The 19,259-nt window shown below is 40.7% G+C and overlaps 1 protein-coding gene across 1 annotated transcript; it reads right to left on the bottom strand.

Annotated features, from left to right (window-relative positions):
* Positions 1–6,594: 6,594 nt before the first annotated feature.
* Positions 6,595–18,881, bottom strand: LOC136494445 (vacuolar protein sorting-associated protein 54, chloroplastic-like). Its single transcript, XM_066490609.1, has 19 exons — positions 17,972–18,881; positions 17,136–17,198; positions 16,852–16,931; positions 16,086–16,203; positions 15,361–15,435; positions 13,205–13,361; positions 13,022–13,110; positions 12,519–12,763; positions 12,142–12,313; positions 11,964–12,047; positions 11,055–11,398; positions 10,652–10,805; positions 10,208–10,289; positions 9,548–9,627; positions 9,261–9,422; positions 8,881–8,948; positions 8,153–8,233; positions 7,767–8,014; positions 6,595–6,978 (listed from the first exon to the last, which is right to left on the bottom strand). The coding sequence occupies exons 1-18, from the start codon at positions 18,743–18,745 to the stop codon at positions 7,876–7,878; spliced, it is 2,967 nt and encodes a 988-aa protein (XP_066346706.1). The 5' UTR covers positions 18,746–18,881; the 3' UTR covers positions 6,595–6,978; positions 7,767–7,875.
* Between the last annotated feature and the right edge of the window lie 378 nt (positions 18,882–19,259).

Consider the following 19,259-nt stretch of genomic DNA (forward strand, 5'->3'; position numbering starts at 1 on the left):
TTATTTGTAGCTATATGTGAGATTTGACTTTCTAGGCTCACATATGGTGTGTATCTAGTTTTGTCCTCAAAATCGGGTGCTACAACCCTTCGTGGTACTCGGCGGACTATCAGGTTTATATGGGCTCAAGTATGAAAGTGTGATCGCTCCGCAGCTGCCATTGTACTTGTGCTCTTATAAATTAAATGGTTCTATTACAGTAACCACCTCGGTTAATACTTATTAACTGAGGCGATTTCGCTACAGTGCCTACCTCGGTTAAGTATTAACCAAGCGGTTGCTCGCCTGGCTGCCCTGCCTCGAATAACCTAGGCGGGCAACCAGGCCAACCGCCTCAGAGCCCAATTGTGAAACGCTGTGTAAAAGAATTTATGTAGTAGTGTATGGAACTGCCTATGGACTTGAGGAAAGAATAGCTCCTTATGTTGAATACAGGAATGATGACTGGTTGAGGGATGTAATGTACACTTGCTGTTATGTAATGTAGTATTTATGAACCTTTTAAATTAGGTGTTGTGAAAATTTTGTGGTACTTGTAAGAGACTTGGAATATTGATCATCGACTCTGTAATAGATGCTTGTGATCAACATTTGTGGGTTGTTCTTATCAAATTTTTCAACGATTTTATAATATTATTGCAATTTCTATGATTTTTTTTCTGAATATTATCATGTTTTTTATGTGTAAAGTTATATATAATCATCCAATAAGTGTGCAGGTTGTGAAATACATATTGCAATGCATTTACATCATTGTAGACAACCCAGACTACAATTCAACTATTGTATATCCAAACAGGAACTGGAATTGGTTGCTTTCCTTTAATTCCAGCTGTCAATTACTTGCACATCCGAACAATGGTATTGGTATTTGAGGCCATTTCTAATGCCACTCAGCTTTGGTATTCTAGGCTAATTCAATTCCTCAGCATGAATATCTACATTCAAACAGAGCCTTAGCGACATGATAATAGGGAATCGCATATTTGATAGCGGGGTTCATAATCGTGATTTATTCAGAGCACTGTTACTATTAAGTATTAACGACTTATTTTTGTGTGATCAAGCCAGGAAGTTCACATGCGTATGAAAATGACTTCTATACGTGCAGCTTGTGTTGAAGGAAAATATGTTTTCATGGAAGCACAGAGTATCTTGGAGGTCTGGACTAGCAAGTTCTATCTGTTTTTAAAAAGACAAAATTTTAATGAATTGTTTTCTATGCCATTTCATATTGATAGGCCATTGTTTTATGGTACTTGATATTTTGTAATATTCTAAATTTCTTCTCTCACCGATAAAAATAGAAATCCATATTGAAAACTTATAATTTATTCTGTTTAACTTGCTAATTTAAATGAGTTGCGGTTCTTAGAAGTTTTTGAAATTAAACTATAGAAGGTGAGAAATGCCAACCGTAACTTGGTTCCCACATAGTCAAAAGAATGTAATTTGTGAGACTACCTATCTTTATTGACTACAGGATGAAATCAGCATTCTAAAAGTATATGAACCTTTATAAACGTATAGGTACATTCATGCCGTGTCAGCGGAAACCAACCTCAGGGTGATTCTGGGTCAGATTTCAACATTTCAAAAGAAATGTTTAACTCTCTCTCCATTTCAAATTATAACACGCTATACGTAGTAAAAATTATGATTATAAAAAGGTATGAATGTCTTATAATTTAGAACGAACGGGTAACAGTCATGAGTTACTATAACTCTCAAGAACGCAAGTCGGGAATCCTGCTTCTAAAAGTGGGCTAACAGATAGGGTCACGTCGCCCGTTAGCCTGACAGCCGTTGGATCATGCCAACACAAAATCTGGTCCGTCCGATGTGGATCGGTTCGGGCCTTCTACCCGCTCCATCCTCTACCCGAAGCTTCACGGGACGAGGCTCGTCGCCTCTGCCTGCTCCCCCGCCCTCGCTCTCCACTCCATCCTCCGCTTGCCGTGCCATCGGAGCGGGCTGGAATAGCGGTCACCGACAAGCTGGCTCGGCGCACTGGCACGATGGCTAGCTGGCAGTGGCGGCTGGCCCCCTTCGCAGGCTGGTGAGACAGGGATCAACCGTGGGCGCTCGGCGCGACGGCTCCCGGCAAAGGCGGGCCGACCGTGGGTCACCGGTGCGAGCGGCGGTGCGCAAGCCACCAGCGCGGGTCCCTTGGCGCGGCAGGCCACCGGCGCAGGTCCCTGCCACCGGCGACCTGGCGAAGTAGCGGGCTCCAGGTGCCGTGAGGGCTCCCGGCGCGGAGTCGCGCCCGCCCGGGCGCCGTCCGCGCACGCACCGTGGGGCCGGGCCGCATCCCGCATAGGGGAGCCGGTGGTCCGTCGACGCTCTGCACGCGCCTATAGGTGGGCCCTACTCCCTCTCGCCCACACCGCACGCAGCGCTCGGCCGCTCACCCTGTCAGCTCTCGCCTGTAGCGCACACCCAGGATCCCCTCGCTCGGCCGCCTCCGCTACCTCGGGTCCTCGGCGGCTGCGCTTCCTCTCCCTCTTCTTGCCGGCCACCCTTCTCATTGTCTCCACGTCGGCCGCCGCCAGACCTTGTCGAGACGACGCAGCATTGGGCCACGGTGCGAGATGCCGGATCCATCAGTCTGCGCCCGCCTTGAGCTAAGTCGTGCCTCCATTGCTAGCCACAAGTGATGTTGGCATGGATTGCGTCGACGATGGCGGTGGCTAAGTGGCGTCGTTCTCGGCTGGATGAACGCCGCCGTGGTTTACAGCCGAAATCCTGACGTCCGTACGTTGCTCTTCCGCAGCAGTGGAGTGGACTACCACGCGTCCACGCCCCCTCCTCCAGGCAATGAGGCAACCGCCCAGATTTGGCACTGATCCAAGCTGTGAAGGTGAGGCCCAGATTTGCCTCTGTCCCATGCTGTGATTTATCCCTCTCCTCTCCTATTGCTTAGGATTATTCTCCTCGTATGTGGACGATCTGACTTCTTATAGATCTTTATTGTAATTCTATTAGAAAGCATTTGAATTCAAATATTTTCAGGAAGGAGAAGGGAGACGAAATGATTAGCTAGCTCCTAGATGTGCATTGATTGAGTAGGAGAGATTTCGTAGGTCTGAATTATGTAGTGCTCAGTGTTATCGTTCTGAAACGATTTCTAACCTTAGGGCTTGTTTGGCAGGGCTCCTCTCCGGCTCCGGCTCCGGCTCCTCCAGAGGAGCCCTGCCAAACGTTTTCTTGGTGGAGCCGTTTTTCAGTAAAAAAACAGAGGAGCCGGAGCCGTTTTGGAGGAGCCACAATTTGTGGCTCCTCCAAAACGGCTCCGGCTCCTCCGGAGGAGCCCGTCGGGAGGAGCCGTGCCAAACAAGCCCTTAAGCCCAAACATGTGTAATCTGAACCTGGTTTGGGATTTGTAATGGTATTTTTAGTTACGCTACCATTTTATCAAAATAGAATTTGTACCAATGCTACATTTCATTCCTCTCGAAATTGCTTTTATTCACTATGAAGGTAAAACAGGAAAAATAAGAAAAGTGACATATGCAATAAGGTATTCTTTTCTATGCATTTGGCAGAGGAAATATTTAGGCTTTCAGCTCATCTAAACTACCCTATACTTAATTGGGCAACTTTGTTAGAAATGTCAAGTTGAGCATGGAGTCTCTAATGGGTGCAGAAATTCTTAAAATTGCAGATGGACAGGCAGATAACAACTGCAAACCTCATATAGTTTAAAAAGGGCGTATCCCAGTGCAGAGAGCTCCCGCTCTGTGCAGGGTCTGGGAAATGGTGTCAGTGACGAGCCTTACCCTCGCTTGTGCAATACGAGGAGACCGCGACTCGAACCCGGGACCTTCCGATCACAGGTGGTAAGACTCTACCGCTTGCACCAGGCCCGCCCTTCAAAACCTCATATAGTTTATTTGGAAAAAAATGCAGAACAACCCAAAATCATGATTCAGAGTCCAATACAAATGATACACCGTTTTCGGCACCTAACTCTTGCTGTGCAGGTCCAGTTGCCGGGCATGAAGTACCGTTCAACTCAAAGAATCTTACAAGTAGCTGGTGCCACAGGAAGCCACAAGTTCCAAGTTTTGATTATGCACAAATGCGCCAAGACTTTAGTAGACTATGATTCTCTTTTAGCAACTGTGCTTTTGATGTAGTTAGTATTGTGCCCGTTGTTATTGCTCCAAAAGATGCTGAAAGATTTGATTTTGTCTCATATCCATATATACCATGAACATTTGTATATGTTTTAATTTAATTTGTATATTATTCTTAGAAAATGTTATTCTCTTAAAAATTTTGTGTGCCGTTACAACGTAGAGGCCAATACCTAGTAGCTCACGATTTATATAATGACTATAAATTTTAATTGAGCTATGACATTTGGGAATATGCAGTGATGATTACCATCCATCTATTTCGTTTTTCTAAACTAAGATATATGGGAATATGCAATGATGAGTATCACTCTTTTATGATCTTTGTATTCTTCTTATTTTTTGAATTGAGACATTTGGCACATGCAGTGATCAGAACCATTACATGTATATGGTCCTTTTTTCTATTCTTAATGAACTGAGAGGTGAATCTAGCATGACAGAAGTGTTAATTTAATTACTGCCCCATAGACATGTTCATTCAATTTCTTTTTTTGGTAGCTATCTCAGCTCAGAATTATAAACTCCTGCTGCCTTGATTCAGTTTGAAGGAAGGAGTGAAGTGCTTATTCAGAAATACACATGATCCTTACCATCAGTAAGGTGAGAATCGAAATGTTCTTTGATTTTGATACTACTTCACTTGGGCAGCTTCATAAAATTCATCTCTGATAGTGATCTGAGCATATTTCAGCAAAGCATGTAATTTGAAATAGAAAATATAAATTCAGGCTGTGCCATGACCTGAGTAGATCACTTATTAGAGATTATTGATTTCAGTTTATTACATACATAAATCTGAAAAGGAACAAAGCCAAACAAATAAGTATATACTACGAGCAAGCGTTCACATATTCACTATTTAAAAAAATAAGTAGGAACTGTTGATCTCTTTGTAGCATGATCTGCAATCCACCCTTTCAGTCGGCCTCCAACTCCCAAACGCTGATGATCTATCAACTAGGGATAATTCAGATTTTCCACCTCGATACATAGACACCGTCAATACTACTCGTAGGTTCTGTACCGGAACAGCACTAGCTGGCGTGGCAACGCCGCGAAGGCTTTCTAGTCTATATATATCTCTTATAAAAGCAAACTCCACTATCTTTCAATCTCCACATGCAAGTCATCCACATGACACACTCCACTAAGTGCCATATCATCCCTCTAATAATTGCTACAACATCTTCCATTAAATGCAAGTATTGTTTTCAATCTATCAACATACAAGGTATGCACATTATGCACATTGTACTATTTGTTTGCCTATCTCATTCTCCTATAATTTGATCAAATATTCTATTAACGTTTTATTTTACTGTTCTACGGCAACATGCAAGGTATTCTTAACTTAAAAACCCAATGGCACTACTCAGGCTCAAGTTTTATATAGGAGTGTTTACCTGAACATTAAACAGTAAACAGTCAGTCACCTACCGTTGAGTCATTATTCTAGCTAAGCGATCCATTAAATAGAAACAACTAATTAAATTGGCTAAACAGATGATAAACAGAAACACGATATCGTTGTGTAGCATTTTGTGTTTAAACAGGCTAAATGACCATTTAAACAAACAATACAGGCAGAGTAAAATTGCCTATAATACATTATCAAATAGGTGAAATTCTGCATCGATGCTATACGTCACCCACATCCACAAATTGGTTATACTAGATAAAGCCCTTTGTACTTTGAGCACCTCCAGGTAGAATCGTAAACCCACACCCGCTGATGAGGAAGGAGAATTTTATACCTACAGATAAAATTTTACACCCACACCTACATGGCTACATCAATCATGTCCAAAAGGTAGAATTGTCATCTCTACCCATCATAAACTAAAAATGTTTTCCTAGGTTCTCGATGGAAAAAGAAAAAAAATTACTCTCTCCATTCAAATTACAAGATGCTTTATCTTTTCTAGATACTTTACTGTGATAACAGACCAAAGTCAGAAATTCTCCTGTTAATATCAGATATATAGCAGCTATAGCTTAAAGTTACTAGACTAGCATTTAACAATTGATTATTTTCACATAAGAAATAATCCCTGTTTTTCAGCACTACTTCAGAAATACTTTTTAACGAAGGAACAACGTTTTTCTTTCACAACAAATCAGCATCAGCAGCCGCAGCCACCAAATTTCAACAAGCCAAACAGGACCATAATAATGTGAAGTCATGACCCGCACAGACGCCAACAAAGGTTTTGCTTCTCAAGAAAAGGAGTGGTGCAGATGGATGAAAGAAGACAGATGAAAATGGAAGATAAACAGGCATGATCCTTTTATTTAATACTCCCTCTATTCTAAATTACAGGTCATTCTGCCTTACATACGGAGTAGCTTTTAGTATGCATCTAGGTAGATAGCTATGTATCTACAAAAGCCAGATGAACTTATAATTTGGAACCAAGGGAGTATTAGATATAGATATATACGTAGCTTGAAGTTGTGCCTATACTAGCATTTAACAACTGATTATTTTCGCACCGGGAAGAATAATTACAAACATTACAGGGATAAAATACATGGGCTGCCATCTCAACGGCATATTCGATACAATGGACCTAACAGCATGATGCACCATGCAAAGAATAGGTCGTGCTGCCAAAACTCAGGTTTCCTCTATACCAGCATCTAACCGATATCAGCTTCCCAAACGGGAATCAAATTACTATGAAACAAAACAAAACAAAACAAAACAAAAAAATATGGCCTGAAATGGCAAAGCTGTGGAGCCAAAATTTCATCTTGGGAAGTGCGAGGATCAGCATGTTACTTTGTTGACATCAGAGGAGTTGATTTTTTTTTTCACTACCCTGCACAGCAATACCTGCATCGAAGATTTTGTCAAGTTCAGAATTTGTTTTGCTTGGAGCCAGTATTTTAAAAACAACTAGGTGCTAGACTCCATAGGTAGCCACCTAGGCAGCAATAGAGGAGAGTGGAATCAGTTTTTAGTTGAGCTGGATCATAATCACTTTATCTACCACTCTACCAGTGCTTCCTACTTAAGCTTCCTACTTGCTTTTCTCCTCTGTTTAGACTCCCTCTCCTAGTTTCTTTTGTTTCTGTGGAGTGCAGTCTCTCCTGCTCTCTTGCTGGTCGTGTTGTTTTGTTCTTTTAGCCTCTCTTTGTACAGTTTTTTCCCTTTTTTCAATTTTTATAAAAAGCTCTTACGGTGGGGGTCTCCCCTGCTGTATTCTCAGGTAAAAAAAAAGTACTTGTGTTTTTGTATTGCTACTCAACCACTACTGTAGTGTTCCATGTGCATCTGAACATTCATCAGACCATTACTATCCAATTATCTATGTTAACTCAAAACAGGTACTGTACAAATTAACTACTAGCTCATCTGATGGCCCATTTTTCGGAAACTTATCCATTTCAATGATAATTAATATCTAAACCTGAATGCACAGTTGGACTGATTCAACAACCAACAACCCCATAGATATATGAAGCGGTGTGCGACAAATTGCTCTATTTGTTATAGCAATGAAATACACAATCAGAATGCATTGTAAATAAATGCAGTTATTAACATCAGTGACAAGCAAAACCCTAAAATTGCCTATGAAGAAAGAAGGCAACAATCAGAAGAAATAACCAAAGCAGTACCTGCACAGAATCACGCCGAAAATGGCAACATCTTGGAGCACTTCCCATTTAACATATTTTCCACCATTGAACATTTGTAGACATGAGTCAGTTCCTAATGTACAGTCAATCATTCACCAACTTTCGTCCCAAAGTTCTCAGCCAAGAATTCATCAAGGAGCCCATAATTTGGAATAGTTTCTGAACTGAAGTTCTCAGCTGGCAACTTCCGGATGCATGCAAGAATGTGCTGAACATCTCGGCATAATCTGGGTCACAAAAAACAGCATACGGTTAAAAAAGATGCAAGGGGAAAAAAAAGATGTTTTAAGAAAATGAGAATGCAACAGAGTCTTGATCCCTTTGTTTTTCCTTGGTAAAAGGAATGCACAGATTAAGCAGCATACCTATTCTTTGCCTGAGGAGTACTGACTTCCAATTTTGAAAATGCTTCTGTAATATGTGAATGGAATATTTGAACCACTTGCCTGTTGCACAAGAGTAAAAACAAATCAGCAGCCTGGAGACAACTTACAATAAACAATTTTACATAAATACATCGAAAAGTAAAGTAAAACATGGATTAACTTCCAGCCAATCAATTACAATGCAGCATAAATACAACTGAATCTACAGACACTGATTTTTATAGTAACAAAATTAGGAAATATAGAGAGATGGAAGCAATACCTTATAAATTGGTTTGTCGTGTATTACGATTACGATATTTGCTTTAAATAATTTTCTGAGCCATGTTCTAGGTATCATGAGGAAGCTGTTCGACTAAATGCAGATCATGACATGCTTGAGATATTTCTACCTGAGAATCTTGCAATTCTCCAAACGGATGGAAAATATATAGCACAATTAATTAGGGGAGATGGTAAGACAAGTGGAAAAACGGTGATATCTTACAATTTCTGTTCTCTTGTATAAGAATTTTGATATTTTAATCATAGTAAGGTTAAGTGTTTTTCCAAGGCATATTTATTCTGCAGAAGTGGGTCATTCATAGCTGAAAGTCCCCAAATTCTCAAAGAGGGAAAAAAATATTACCTAATGATTCCAAAGATACAATAGGTTTGCAGATGTACATACAAAAGGAAAGAAGTGGTTAGAAGTGAAAATCTTTTACCTGAATATTATTTGTACGTCAACCTCAAGCAACGTTTGAGAAAGGATACGATGCAAATAGGTAACTTCCTGCAAATTATTTGCATACAAATCTCAGAACAATTAACTCAAGAAAGTAAAAACCTAAACTTATGAAACATATCCCTTGCTTGAGTTCTGAGGGATAAATGATGATAACGATGATCTTGTTAAAGAGACCAAAGACTGCAACTTCGTAACCAAGTAACAAATACATGACATTTAAAACAACTATTTTTCATAACTTAAATAAGCACAGATAAAAATTTGTAACTAAACTAAAACAAGATAAACTCTCCCATTGATAATCAGGTAAACATCTCCTGCGTTTTCGAGAAAAGATAATCAGGTAAACATTAGTACCTTTGTAACAGCTTTAGAAAATTGACTTGGCTGCACATCATTATCCTCTAGGCCATTCCAGCCTTCCACAATTTGGGGTAATTTTCTAAGATTTGCAAGCAACCTCTCTTTCATTATCTGGACGAGTTTGCTGTGAATTTCATCTCGATGGATCTTGTAGTCCTGTTATTTCATTACAAAAAACTTCTATGAAATTGCATTCATGAAAGGACAAGTAAGGATAGTTGCACTCAGGACTCATGAGTCACCATAACTCATAAATGCCAATATAAAAATTAGAATTGCACCTGAGCTACTCTATCCAGCTCAGACATTAACAGCTGTTTGCGTGCTTCAGGTATTTTCAGGAAAAGTACCCGCCTTATATCTGCAGTTTCAAGGAAAACTTAGAAACACTGGAAGCAAATATACCATACACCGACTGCATTTCACAATATATATCCCATCACTCGAGTTGGTGTGCCAACATTTTTGTACACAAGATTGTAGCTAGTACAGAGTACTAGTTATTACAGTGTTTCAACTCTTTAATATGGAAGAGACTAAGCAATTGTACCATGTGATTAATATGAAGCTATGAGCATGTGTGGTCATTTCACAGTTTTGTATGAGACTTAGTTCTCCTTCAGTCTGTGTGTATTGTAGCTATGGAGTATGGACATTGTGAAACAGAATTAGTATTTCAAAATTTTATGGAAGGGGGATCCAAAAAGAGCAAACCAATATAGTGCATGTTTGGTTCCCAGCACTAGCAATTCAGTGCAGCGAAAGCAAAACCATGACAAGCTCATGGGGTAATTTACAGTTTGGACATAATATGCTAAAATTTTAATTGGTCAGGCTGTAGACTTGTATGAAACATGGCCTTTAGAACTCCAGTAGCTAAGCATCCTGAAGCACTTCAAGAAAGAAATGGTAATTTGCGGAAGATTAAAACAATTGTTTACCTGGAATTAAAGAATGTATAAAACTAATGATTTGACTCGCGAAAGCTAAATGCTTAGACGTAATTGATTTAAGTCCAGAAACCTGAAAAGCAAAACAGAAAAAAAAATGTCAATAAATTAGAACTTTTGCAAGGAAGAAAACTGAGCTTCTAAATCAAATAAGCTTTTGAGGTTGATCAAAGCCTTAGGCACATGCACTGAAGTATGGACTGTTCTGACAAACAAATAAAAATTGATTAAAATAGTGTCCATATAGTAACAGCTTATTTTGCAAATAGTTCTTCCATGCAGCGATGCATGTGGTTCAGTGCATGCACCCTCAGGTTGTTTAAAAATGCAGACAAACATTACTCACATCAAGTGAAAATCACAATAAACATTTGCATACAGTTGCCAATGAAATAAAGAGGCATTGTTAATAACTGAAATGGCATGCTGATATACCTGCATGGCTCCTGCACCAAGAACAAGTTGGCAAGTCCTAGTGTTGAAAAGCTTTAATATTTCCACAACACGTTGGACCACCTCCAAAGATAGTGATGGTAAACATTTACTGATGTCAACATATTCGGATAACATCTTCAACAGTATCAAACCACTGCAAAACCAATAAAGCATTGTTAGAGAGAAGAAAATGTGCTTTATATTAATGCAATAACTTAGAACAGTGAACTCTAAATATAACAAGAACAAATCAATAAAAGACATATGGCTGTATCAAATACTACCATTTATTTAAGCTAAATTTACTGATTGATGGCTACTGAACCATTTCATTTCAGCAGTGCAAAGTTCATAAGTAGAGACCGAATATCAAATTATTGAAAGGTAACTATAGACGACTAACCAGTTTACCATATGATAGCCAACACCTCCATGTACAATCATTTGCAAGGTGGACTTCAGATTCCCAGCAACATTGTTTTCAGTCTGAGAAGTGGATTCAACCTTGCTTTCACCAGTCGATGTTACTTTGCCATTATCAGCATTATTTTCAGTAGCTGAATATTTCAGTTCTTGACTTGTAGGCCGATGATCACTGAACTTTGAGTTATCATCAGTGCTAGGCATCTCCATGCCATTAACAGAAGAATAAGTGGATGAAAGTGAAAGAACGATTGCTTGAAACTCTTCAGGAACATCCACAGCAACCCATGTCTCTTGGTCAAGAACTGCTTTGATTTTTGTCATCTTCAAAAAAAAAATGAAAGTTTGTAGTTTGAAAAAATAGGGAAAACACAATTTAGTTTAGCTAGTCTTAACTATCAAGCGTCTTGGATAATCCAAAACGCACATAATTTGATTAGCCAGAGAAGATGAACTTCATTAATTAAAATCTATTATTCCACCACCATTTTGATCTGAAAAATACTCCCTTCGTTCCAAACTATAAGTCGTTCTGGCTTTTCTAGATACATAATAAAAGCTAGTATCTAGACATAGTGTATATCTAGATGCATAACAAAAACTATGTACCTATAAAAGTTAGAACGACTTATAATTTGGAATGGAGGATTTCACAGTAAAGATCAACTACTGCTAATGTAAAAAAAAAAGGTATAAAGTTATAATCAAATTGAGCATCTGTATTGTATTCAGCTTGATGGACAACCAAGTCATCCATAACTAAGAGGGAAAGTTGGGTGCTTTCAATAATGATGGTCAATAATTATTTTGGAAGTTTCTAATCAAATAGGTGAAATTTGAATAATAGGGTTTAACTTCAATGATAGAACTGCACCATTGTTTTACTGACCCGAACATTATGCTGATAATCAACAAATTGCTTCGATTGTTGCTGTAGGATTCCACGAATGTTGTAACCCAACCTGCCTCCAATCTACAAGAATAAGAGGCTAAGATAACATTATAACTTGCTTATATGCAATTAATGCGGCTGATTTTGTGTATTTATTTCAAACAAGAGACGTAACCTTTTCTGTAGCAGCTATAAATTCTTCTGTTATGTTGTAGATGATCAAGAATTCTTGAAGCCTTAACCTAGGATGTAAAGCAGCACGAACACCTAGTAGCTTAGCCCATCGTCCATGGGCAGCATCACAAGCCGCAAAAACTGCTTCAGTGTTTTCTCTCAAGACATCAGCCCTGCATCAAATGCAAACAGTCATGCACCTTCTTTTTGTATGGTACTGATATAGATAATTCAGATACAACAAACAAAAGCTTGGGTTATTCAATGTGCTAATCTGTTATGATAACTTATCACGGACATACTATGACATCAGAAATGAACTTAATTTGCATCTTCACATGGAATAGACAATAGAGGGCAAGTTGCAGCTCAACTTACCGAACATTCTTTATTGAATTTATAATGGAAAAATCATTTGTTTTTCCTTGGACAAATGGGATCTTGGAAGTACTCCGTGTAAGAGTATTAGAGCCCCATGAAGAGTCATTCTCTTGGGCATCAGAAATAACTGAACCACCATGTTGTAATGTAGGATTACTGGAATCAACACTTAACGTTCCATCAAGGTTTCCCATGATCCACTCAACTATTCTTTTCACTTCAGCTGCTTGCTGTAAATGTACCTGAAATCATAAAGATATTGAAGCCATTATTTTTTGGGGGTTTTTTTTACTAACATATGGTACCTAGTAGGGAGTTTGTATTTGATGTGCACCCATTTAATACAAAGTCACATGTCATGAAAATAAATTACACAATCAGGACATAGGCTATAGAGGCCAACATAAAGATTGTTTAGCGGAAACCAAGCAAGCCTCAAATTTTGCCCAGGAGCTTTGCCCCAAATAGGAAAATGGAATTCTTGTTAAGAGCTAATATACCTGTACTATCCTTAAAATGGCAGATAAAAGTTGAACAAATCCTTCTGATGAAAGACTCCGCAACTTATTTGCTAAGGACTGGCCTCCAGCTGCAGTATATGTTAAAAGGTCAAAAGGCAAAGGAAGGTTAACATAAAAAATGGAAAAATCAGAAAAGAGAAAGTGACTGGGTGCAAATAATACCGTCAGCATCGGTAGCTCTGTCTCCAGTTACTGAATCAGAATCTATTGGTCTAGCGGTTAAAACTGGGAGTAATTCTGCTACTGTGGCTTTGATTGAAGCTTTCATAATAGTTATAAGTGTATCCCGGTAAATTCTAAGAACTGCAGGAAGTTTGTCCTGAAAATTTAAAAACAAATCACCATATCATTATTGCTTCCACATACATAAATATTAAGGTAGTGTTTGGCTCGAGGGTGGGACAGGGATGAAGTGGGATACCGCTTGGGACACTCGTCCCCGGAGAGGAATATTCCTCTAGATTCAAGGGCTCCCTTCGTTCAAAAGAGAGGTACGTGCTCTTCCCTCCAAGCCCCCCCCCCCCCCCCCCCCCCGCGCTTACCACTTCTCTCTTCCAAGGACGGGCATTGGCAGGCAGAGGCATGGGCGCCTTGGTGAGGGCGGCGATGTGCAAGCACACTGGGGAGGAGGCCGCTGGGCGAGGGCCAGCACTGGTGATGGATGAGGCGGTGGCAGCCACGTTGTGTGGGTGCAATAGCAATGGACACACCGGGCAAGAGCTGGGCCAGGCCCAGGGCTAGCGGACGCGCCGGTGGTAGTGGCGTCATGCTGGGGGTGGCCACATCGATATACAGGCGCGCACGGGAGGAGTCAGTGGCGTCATGTCAGAGGTGGCCAGCACCAAAGTCATGGACAGCAAGCAGAAGTGGGCGCCGATCGGGAAGTCGGGATGACAACTCGGTTGGGGAACAAAGAAGGTCCTCGAGGATGACATCTGGGGCCCGCCTAACGGATTGTCCAACGGATATCAAATGGTCCTACATCCTCTCCCTTCCCATCCCTTGTACCAAACGCAAAACACGGACATCCCCATCCCCTCAACCAAACGCAGAGATGGAACCATCCCATCCCAAAAAACTGGGATGGATCCATCCTGTCCCTCTAATCCCAAAACCAAACACACCCTAAGTATAGCGGTATTAGTGGCCTTGATACTAAACTTCTAGCAATATACAGTCTAATATAAAACAATTTATATGGTACAACCTGAACTCAAATGTTCAGTTGCATAGCCTTTAATAATTCAAACTGCACTTATATGTAGGTTTTATAACCGTTAAACAACGTCCGCTTATGTGTACCACACTAACTAGTTTCTGCTAATGACATCAGTGATGTAAAGTAGGACGTAAATTTTAAAGAGGCAGCTTCACTTTCTGTCCAAATAACTTTTGAGATGACAGACTATTACATGAATGACTTAATCTCTCTATCTTATACAAAGTTACAAGTTACAAATAAAATCAGGCATGCTTCGTTCATCACCGTAGTTTGTTAAACTTTAGGCAAGAAAATCCAACCAGCTGTGGTAATTGTTTGATTCGCGTCGATACTTCTGGCATGCTAGAGTTTTTCATCACTGGGTTCTATCTGTCACTGAATCGTTTCCATGCAAAAGTTTGCCTCGGTTGTGGCAGGCGTTTTGTCCACCACAAAAATGGAATTGCCACAATTGTCAGAAAGAGTTATGGCAAACTTTGGGAATGATATAAACAGGTCCAAATGTTGATGTCAGATTGTGTTAAACCTAAATATTATGCTATGGCCCTAGAAATCACCAAAATGCATGTGTATGAACACTCACTTTGTTCAGATCAAGCCTCCATCTGAATCTCTAACCCAACAAAAAAATTATCAAAATCAACAGACTATCAGTAATGAAAAGAGTGTCTCATCAATTATCATTCATTCAATTTCAATACTCTAGTTTCTATATATGTTTCTAGAGATTCATTTTTTTTCTAAAAGAACAGATTAGTTTTTGACTGGAATGAGCAGTTAAAACCTGATTGTGACTCCTTTTATGGTGTAACTTGTACAAAGCTCAAACAATTTCCTCGCCATAAACTGGATATTCTTCCAAAAAAAATATTTTTATGTACCGCTTTCAAAGAAAAATAAGTCCAGAAAATGCTCGGTCATCCATATATCAAGGAACAGGAATTCTGGATGCCAGAGTAATTTTTTTTAAAAAAAAAGGTAGCAAAGAGATGCCTCACATGAATAAACATGTTAGACAAGGACTCATCTGCAAGTGCACGCAGGCCCAGCTGACAACAAAAAGGTAATTAGAATGTAAGACAATGATAGAACTAACCGTTCTCAGTAGGCAAATAATGAGGGGGAGGAGTCGATCCCTAAGAATAAAACTTTCCTCCTCGTCTACGTTACCCTGCAGTACAATGGTAGAGACATTGAAAGAGCATAAGAACAAAAGGGGGCGAAAATCTATTAGTTCCATAGTGTGATAGATTAGAAGTCAGTAATAATCTAAGGCATTGTTAAGTGATAACAGATCGTTATTTTTAACATAAGTGATTAGTTGGAGTTCATTGCGAATTTGGAAAACAACAAAAATACCTGTACATGTCCATGGTAGTTATAGTGTATGATATATGATGTAGTATGAAAATTTTCAAATCATCTAACACCACATGAATTTATTTGATTCTACTTAACACATGTTGAAGACAAAACTTTTGCCTTTCATTTTAAGAAACTACAAGATAAGTAGGAAAAGAAAGAAAGAATAACTTTTGGTTAATCCAGTTTCCCTTTTTAACGAACCTCTCAAGAAAATGGTAAAAAAACATGCTATGTCATGAATCTGTTGTTCTCAAAAGTAATTTTAACAAAAATAAGTATGCTGAGTTGCTGACAGAATCATTAAATACAGCATCAGTATTCTCAACTTCAATTAGCAAATATATTAAAATACAATCATATATTAAAGACATCAGTGCATCTGCAATCCAGTAAACCTGGCAGCCATAGACCAACTTAGAGTTATATACAACTGCAAAAGATTCGAAATGCACACACCTCATGGTCTGTCCCATTCAATGGGCTGGAAGCCTTTCTTTTCACAGTTGATAAAATCATAGCATCTACAGCTTTTGCATCAGGAACAGCAGCATGCACAAATTCTGCTGAAAGAATGCTACAAGGATGAATATTACCAAGTTAAACAGCGATTAACTAATGATAGAAGGTATAAGTGAAGGGTATCGCTTTTCTAATGGCCAAACAGAACGAAATTCAAGGTCCTATATTAATAATAAGAATACAGTTTATTTTTCTAGAATTACAAGGTCCAGTAGATAATTGATGTGCTGGTATCAAGCAATACGGTCACCCAATTCACTTGATAGATCTGACCACAATAACCCATCCAAATTCGTGGTCTGGTCAATCTATTCTATTTAAAAGAAAGGTGTATGAATCAACATTGCAGAGCATAGATGTGATGCACATACTAAAATGCTAAACTAAATCTATTTAACAATCCAACATATAAAAGTTCAGCCAAATAAACCACAGTTCTAGGAAAGGAAAAGAATGGATTATGCATTCTTTTCACATTGGGACGAAATACAAAAAGGGTATTGGCCCTTTCTAAAACAAGTCAGCTTATCTCTGTGGCTAGAGAAAATTCCCAACATTTCAGTCAGAAGTTCAGAACTTACACCTATGTTTCCACATCTAGAGTAGCCTGCAAATACTCATTCGATCTAAAAGTTCTACCTTCTATGTTAAAACTGTGCATCCTGTTGAGTATTCGAATTTATGTTATTTAATCAGAAAATACCTGTTCACTGAATCTAGTGATGTTCCCAACTGATCTCGAATATGCCGAAAGCAATAAAGCCCAGCAAGTTCATCAGTATCCTGATTGACAAGAACAAATGTTTATGGATCGTCATAGTATAAGTTACATACGTTGCATGTTTCTAAGATAGTGGCCGCGGAAGATGGAGTATTTGTAGGCATATGGCAATTAAAACAATTAGATAGTTTGATTCATTGGAAAACCCCAATTGTTGATGTGTCAACAGTACATTGTATCAGATTTAAACGAGTTGGGTAACTTACTAGCAAATTTTGCAAGTCATCAATGACATCGAGGGCACCAGCACAATCTGCTGCTGCAACAAGCTGCAAATGTAGAACAAGATTAACAAATGAAAGCAGAGGAAAGGAACTATTAAAACTAAAAAAAACAAACAAAATAGGTTTGTCACATTACAAGTACAAGATTTAGTACGAAAACAACTTTCCTTGTTGCAGCCCAAGTCCAAACAGTTTTAGGGAGCGAACGCCAGGATTGCTAATCCAAAAATATCTCTATCAGATCTCAAATTCACATACTGGTTATTTTACTGGCATGGATGATAATGATGATGTTCAGTTTTGCTAGCAGGATATAATATCATTGTTTGCACTGGGCCCAAGAATGCATTTGTCCATCGCTATATTACAGTGTTCCAAGGTCGCAATGCAATTGCAAGCAGCATTGATGTTTAGGCCCCTTTGTATTGAGAATTCGAGCAGTCATGGGCTTATGAGGCACATGCACAAGATCAACTCCCCGAACAGAGCCATTATAGGCATTCAATAAGCATTAACTGCTGATGCCCACAGATAAGCAAAGAGTGGAAATGTTCTTTCCATTTCAGTTGGGAGGTGTGGCACTGGTCCATCAACAAAAAAAAATATTTCATCTCTAGGTTTTTCTCATATAACAAGTTCCAAAATATACCACAGTGTAGTTCCATGTCAGGCTATATTTGACATTTTCACATTTGTAATAGCCCATAGCCCATGAGAATATATGGCGTAGTGATCAACAAGTATTCCAGACAACTACATTAGACTGATCAACAAGCAACACGCAAGGAAAGACAAAGTTGTCTGGTAAATGCACTCACCAACTTGAGCGCAGTAAGCGCCTGGCTGACATAGAGGATGACAGTGAGCTTCTGCTGCAGCGCCACCAGGTTGCCTCGGGTAGCATTGAGCTCTTGCACCTGCCTTGCTGCCCCGACGAGGTCCCCCGTGAGAACCCGGACCACCTCCCTGAGCTCGCGGATCCTCCCTACCGCCGTGACGATCTCCCCATCAAGCCCGCGCAGCCGGCCCTGCGCCTCGTAGAAGGACTCAGACCGGAGTGCTATCTCCCGCACAAGGTGGGCCTCAACGACGTCGAGGTGCTGTCCGAGGCGCTCCTGCAGCGCGTCGTCGTCGAGCGGGCAGGCGGCCTGGAAGGTGGGCCCGTCTTCGAGCGCGAAGTCCTCCTTGAAGAAGAGCGCGGGCACCTCGCGGAGGCAGGCGGCGAGGCCAGAGGAGGCCGCGGGGGCGCCCTCGGCGTCAGAGGAGGCGGCAAGCTCGGCGCTGGCGTGGAGGCGGATGTCGGCAAAGCGCGCGAAGGGGTCGGAGACGGCGGCAAGGTAGGGCGCGAAGTCGGCGCGGGTGACCTCGCAGGGGTGCGACGGTGGCGGTGGAGCCGCATCGGGTAGCGTGATGGTAGGGGGCGGCCAGGGCAGCCAGGAGTAGGAGGAGGCGGCGGCGGAGGGGAGCGGGTTGTTGAGGAGCGCGGTGATGGACTGCGGGACGCCGCCGGGGGGGCCGATGGAGGTGGGGGAGTCGGTGGAGGAGGAGACGGAGGCGACGGAGGTGGTGCGGAGCGGCGGGCGCGACGCCATCGCAGCGGTCGGCGGGCGCAGTGTGGTCAGCGGAGGTGAGGAGGCATGGGGGGATCGGGATCTGGGAGGCGCGGCGCGGCAGCGAAGCCAAGCTTGGGTGGGAGGGGTGTCAGATCTGGCGCCTGGACGAAGGGGAGAAGAGAGGGAGCAAAGCAAGTGTTTGGTGATTATTTTTTTCTCCTGGAGTTTGTTCTTCGTCCTTCTTTTTTGAATTTTTTTTTATTTGAACACAGGAAAGAGCATTTTATATTTCAATCATGAGCGTGATTACGATCATGGTCCAAGGGCATGTTTGGCAGGACTAAAAAATACTGTTCCGGCTAATTATTGTAAGAGAAAAATACTGTTCTGACAGGACGTGAATAGTATTTTTATGAGGCGGCTGGCCAGCCAGCCGAACACAGCCCAAGGCTGCTGCGCGCAAATTAGGACACCTTCAGACAAAAAAAACAAGAAAAAACATACCCCTGCTAAATTGCCTGAAAGCATGAGCCACACCATTAGCGCTTCTGTC

Source organism: Miscanthus floridulus, chromosome 11 (assembly GCF_019320115.1).
Source record: "Miscanthus floridulus cultivar M001 chromosome 11, ASM1932011v1, whole genome shotgun sequence".
Taxonomy (NCBI): domain Eukaryota; kingdom Viridiplantae; phylum Streptophyta; class Magnoliopsida; order Poales; family Poaceae; genus Miscanthus; species Miscanthus floridulus.

Excerpts from the sequence above, each read along its gene's own strand:
- LOC136494445 (XM_066490609.1), bottom strand. The coding sequence starts at position 18,745 with ATGGCGTCGCGCCCGCCGCTCCGCACCACCTCCGTCGCCTCCGTCTCC. Across the intron at positions 16,932-17,135 it reads ATGACTTGCAAAATTTGCTA|GATACTGATGAACTTGCTGG; the intron begins GTAAGTTACCCA and ends CTTGTCAATCAG. Across the intron at positions 12,048-12,141 it reads TTATAGCTGCTACAGAAAAG|ATTGGAGGCAGGTTGGGTTA; the intron begins GTTACGTCTCTT and ends TTATTCTTGTAG.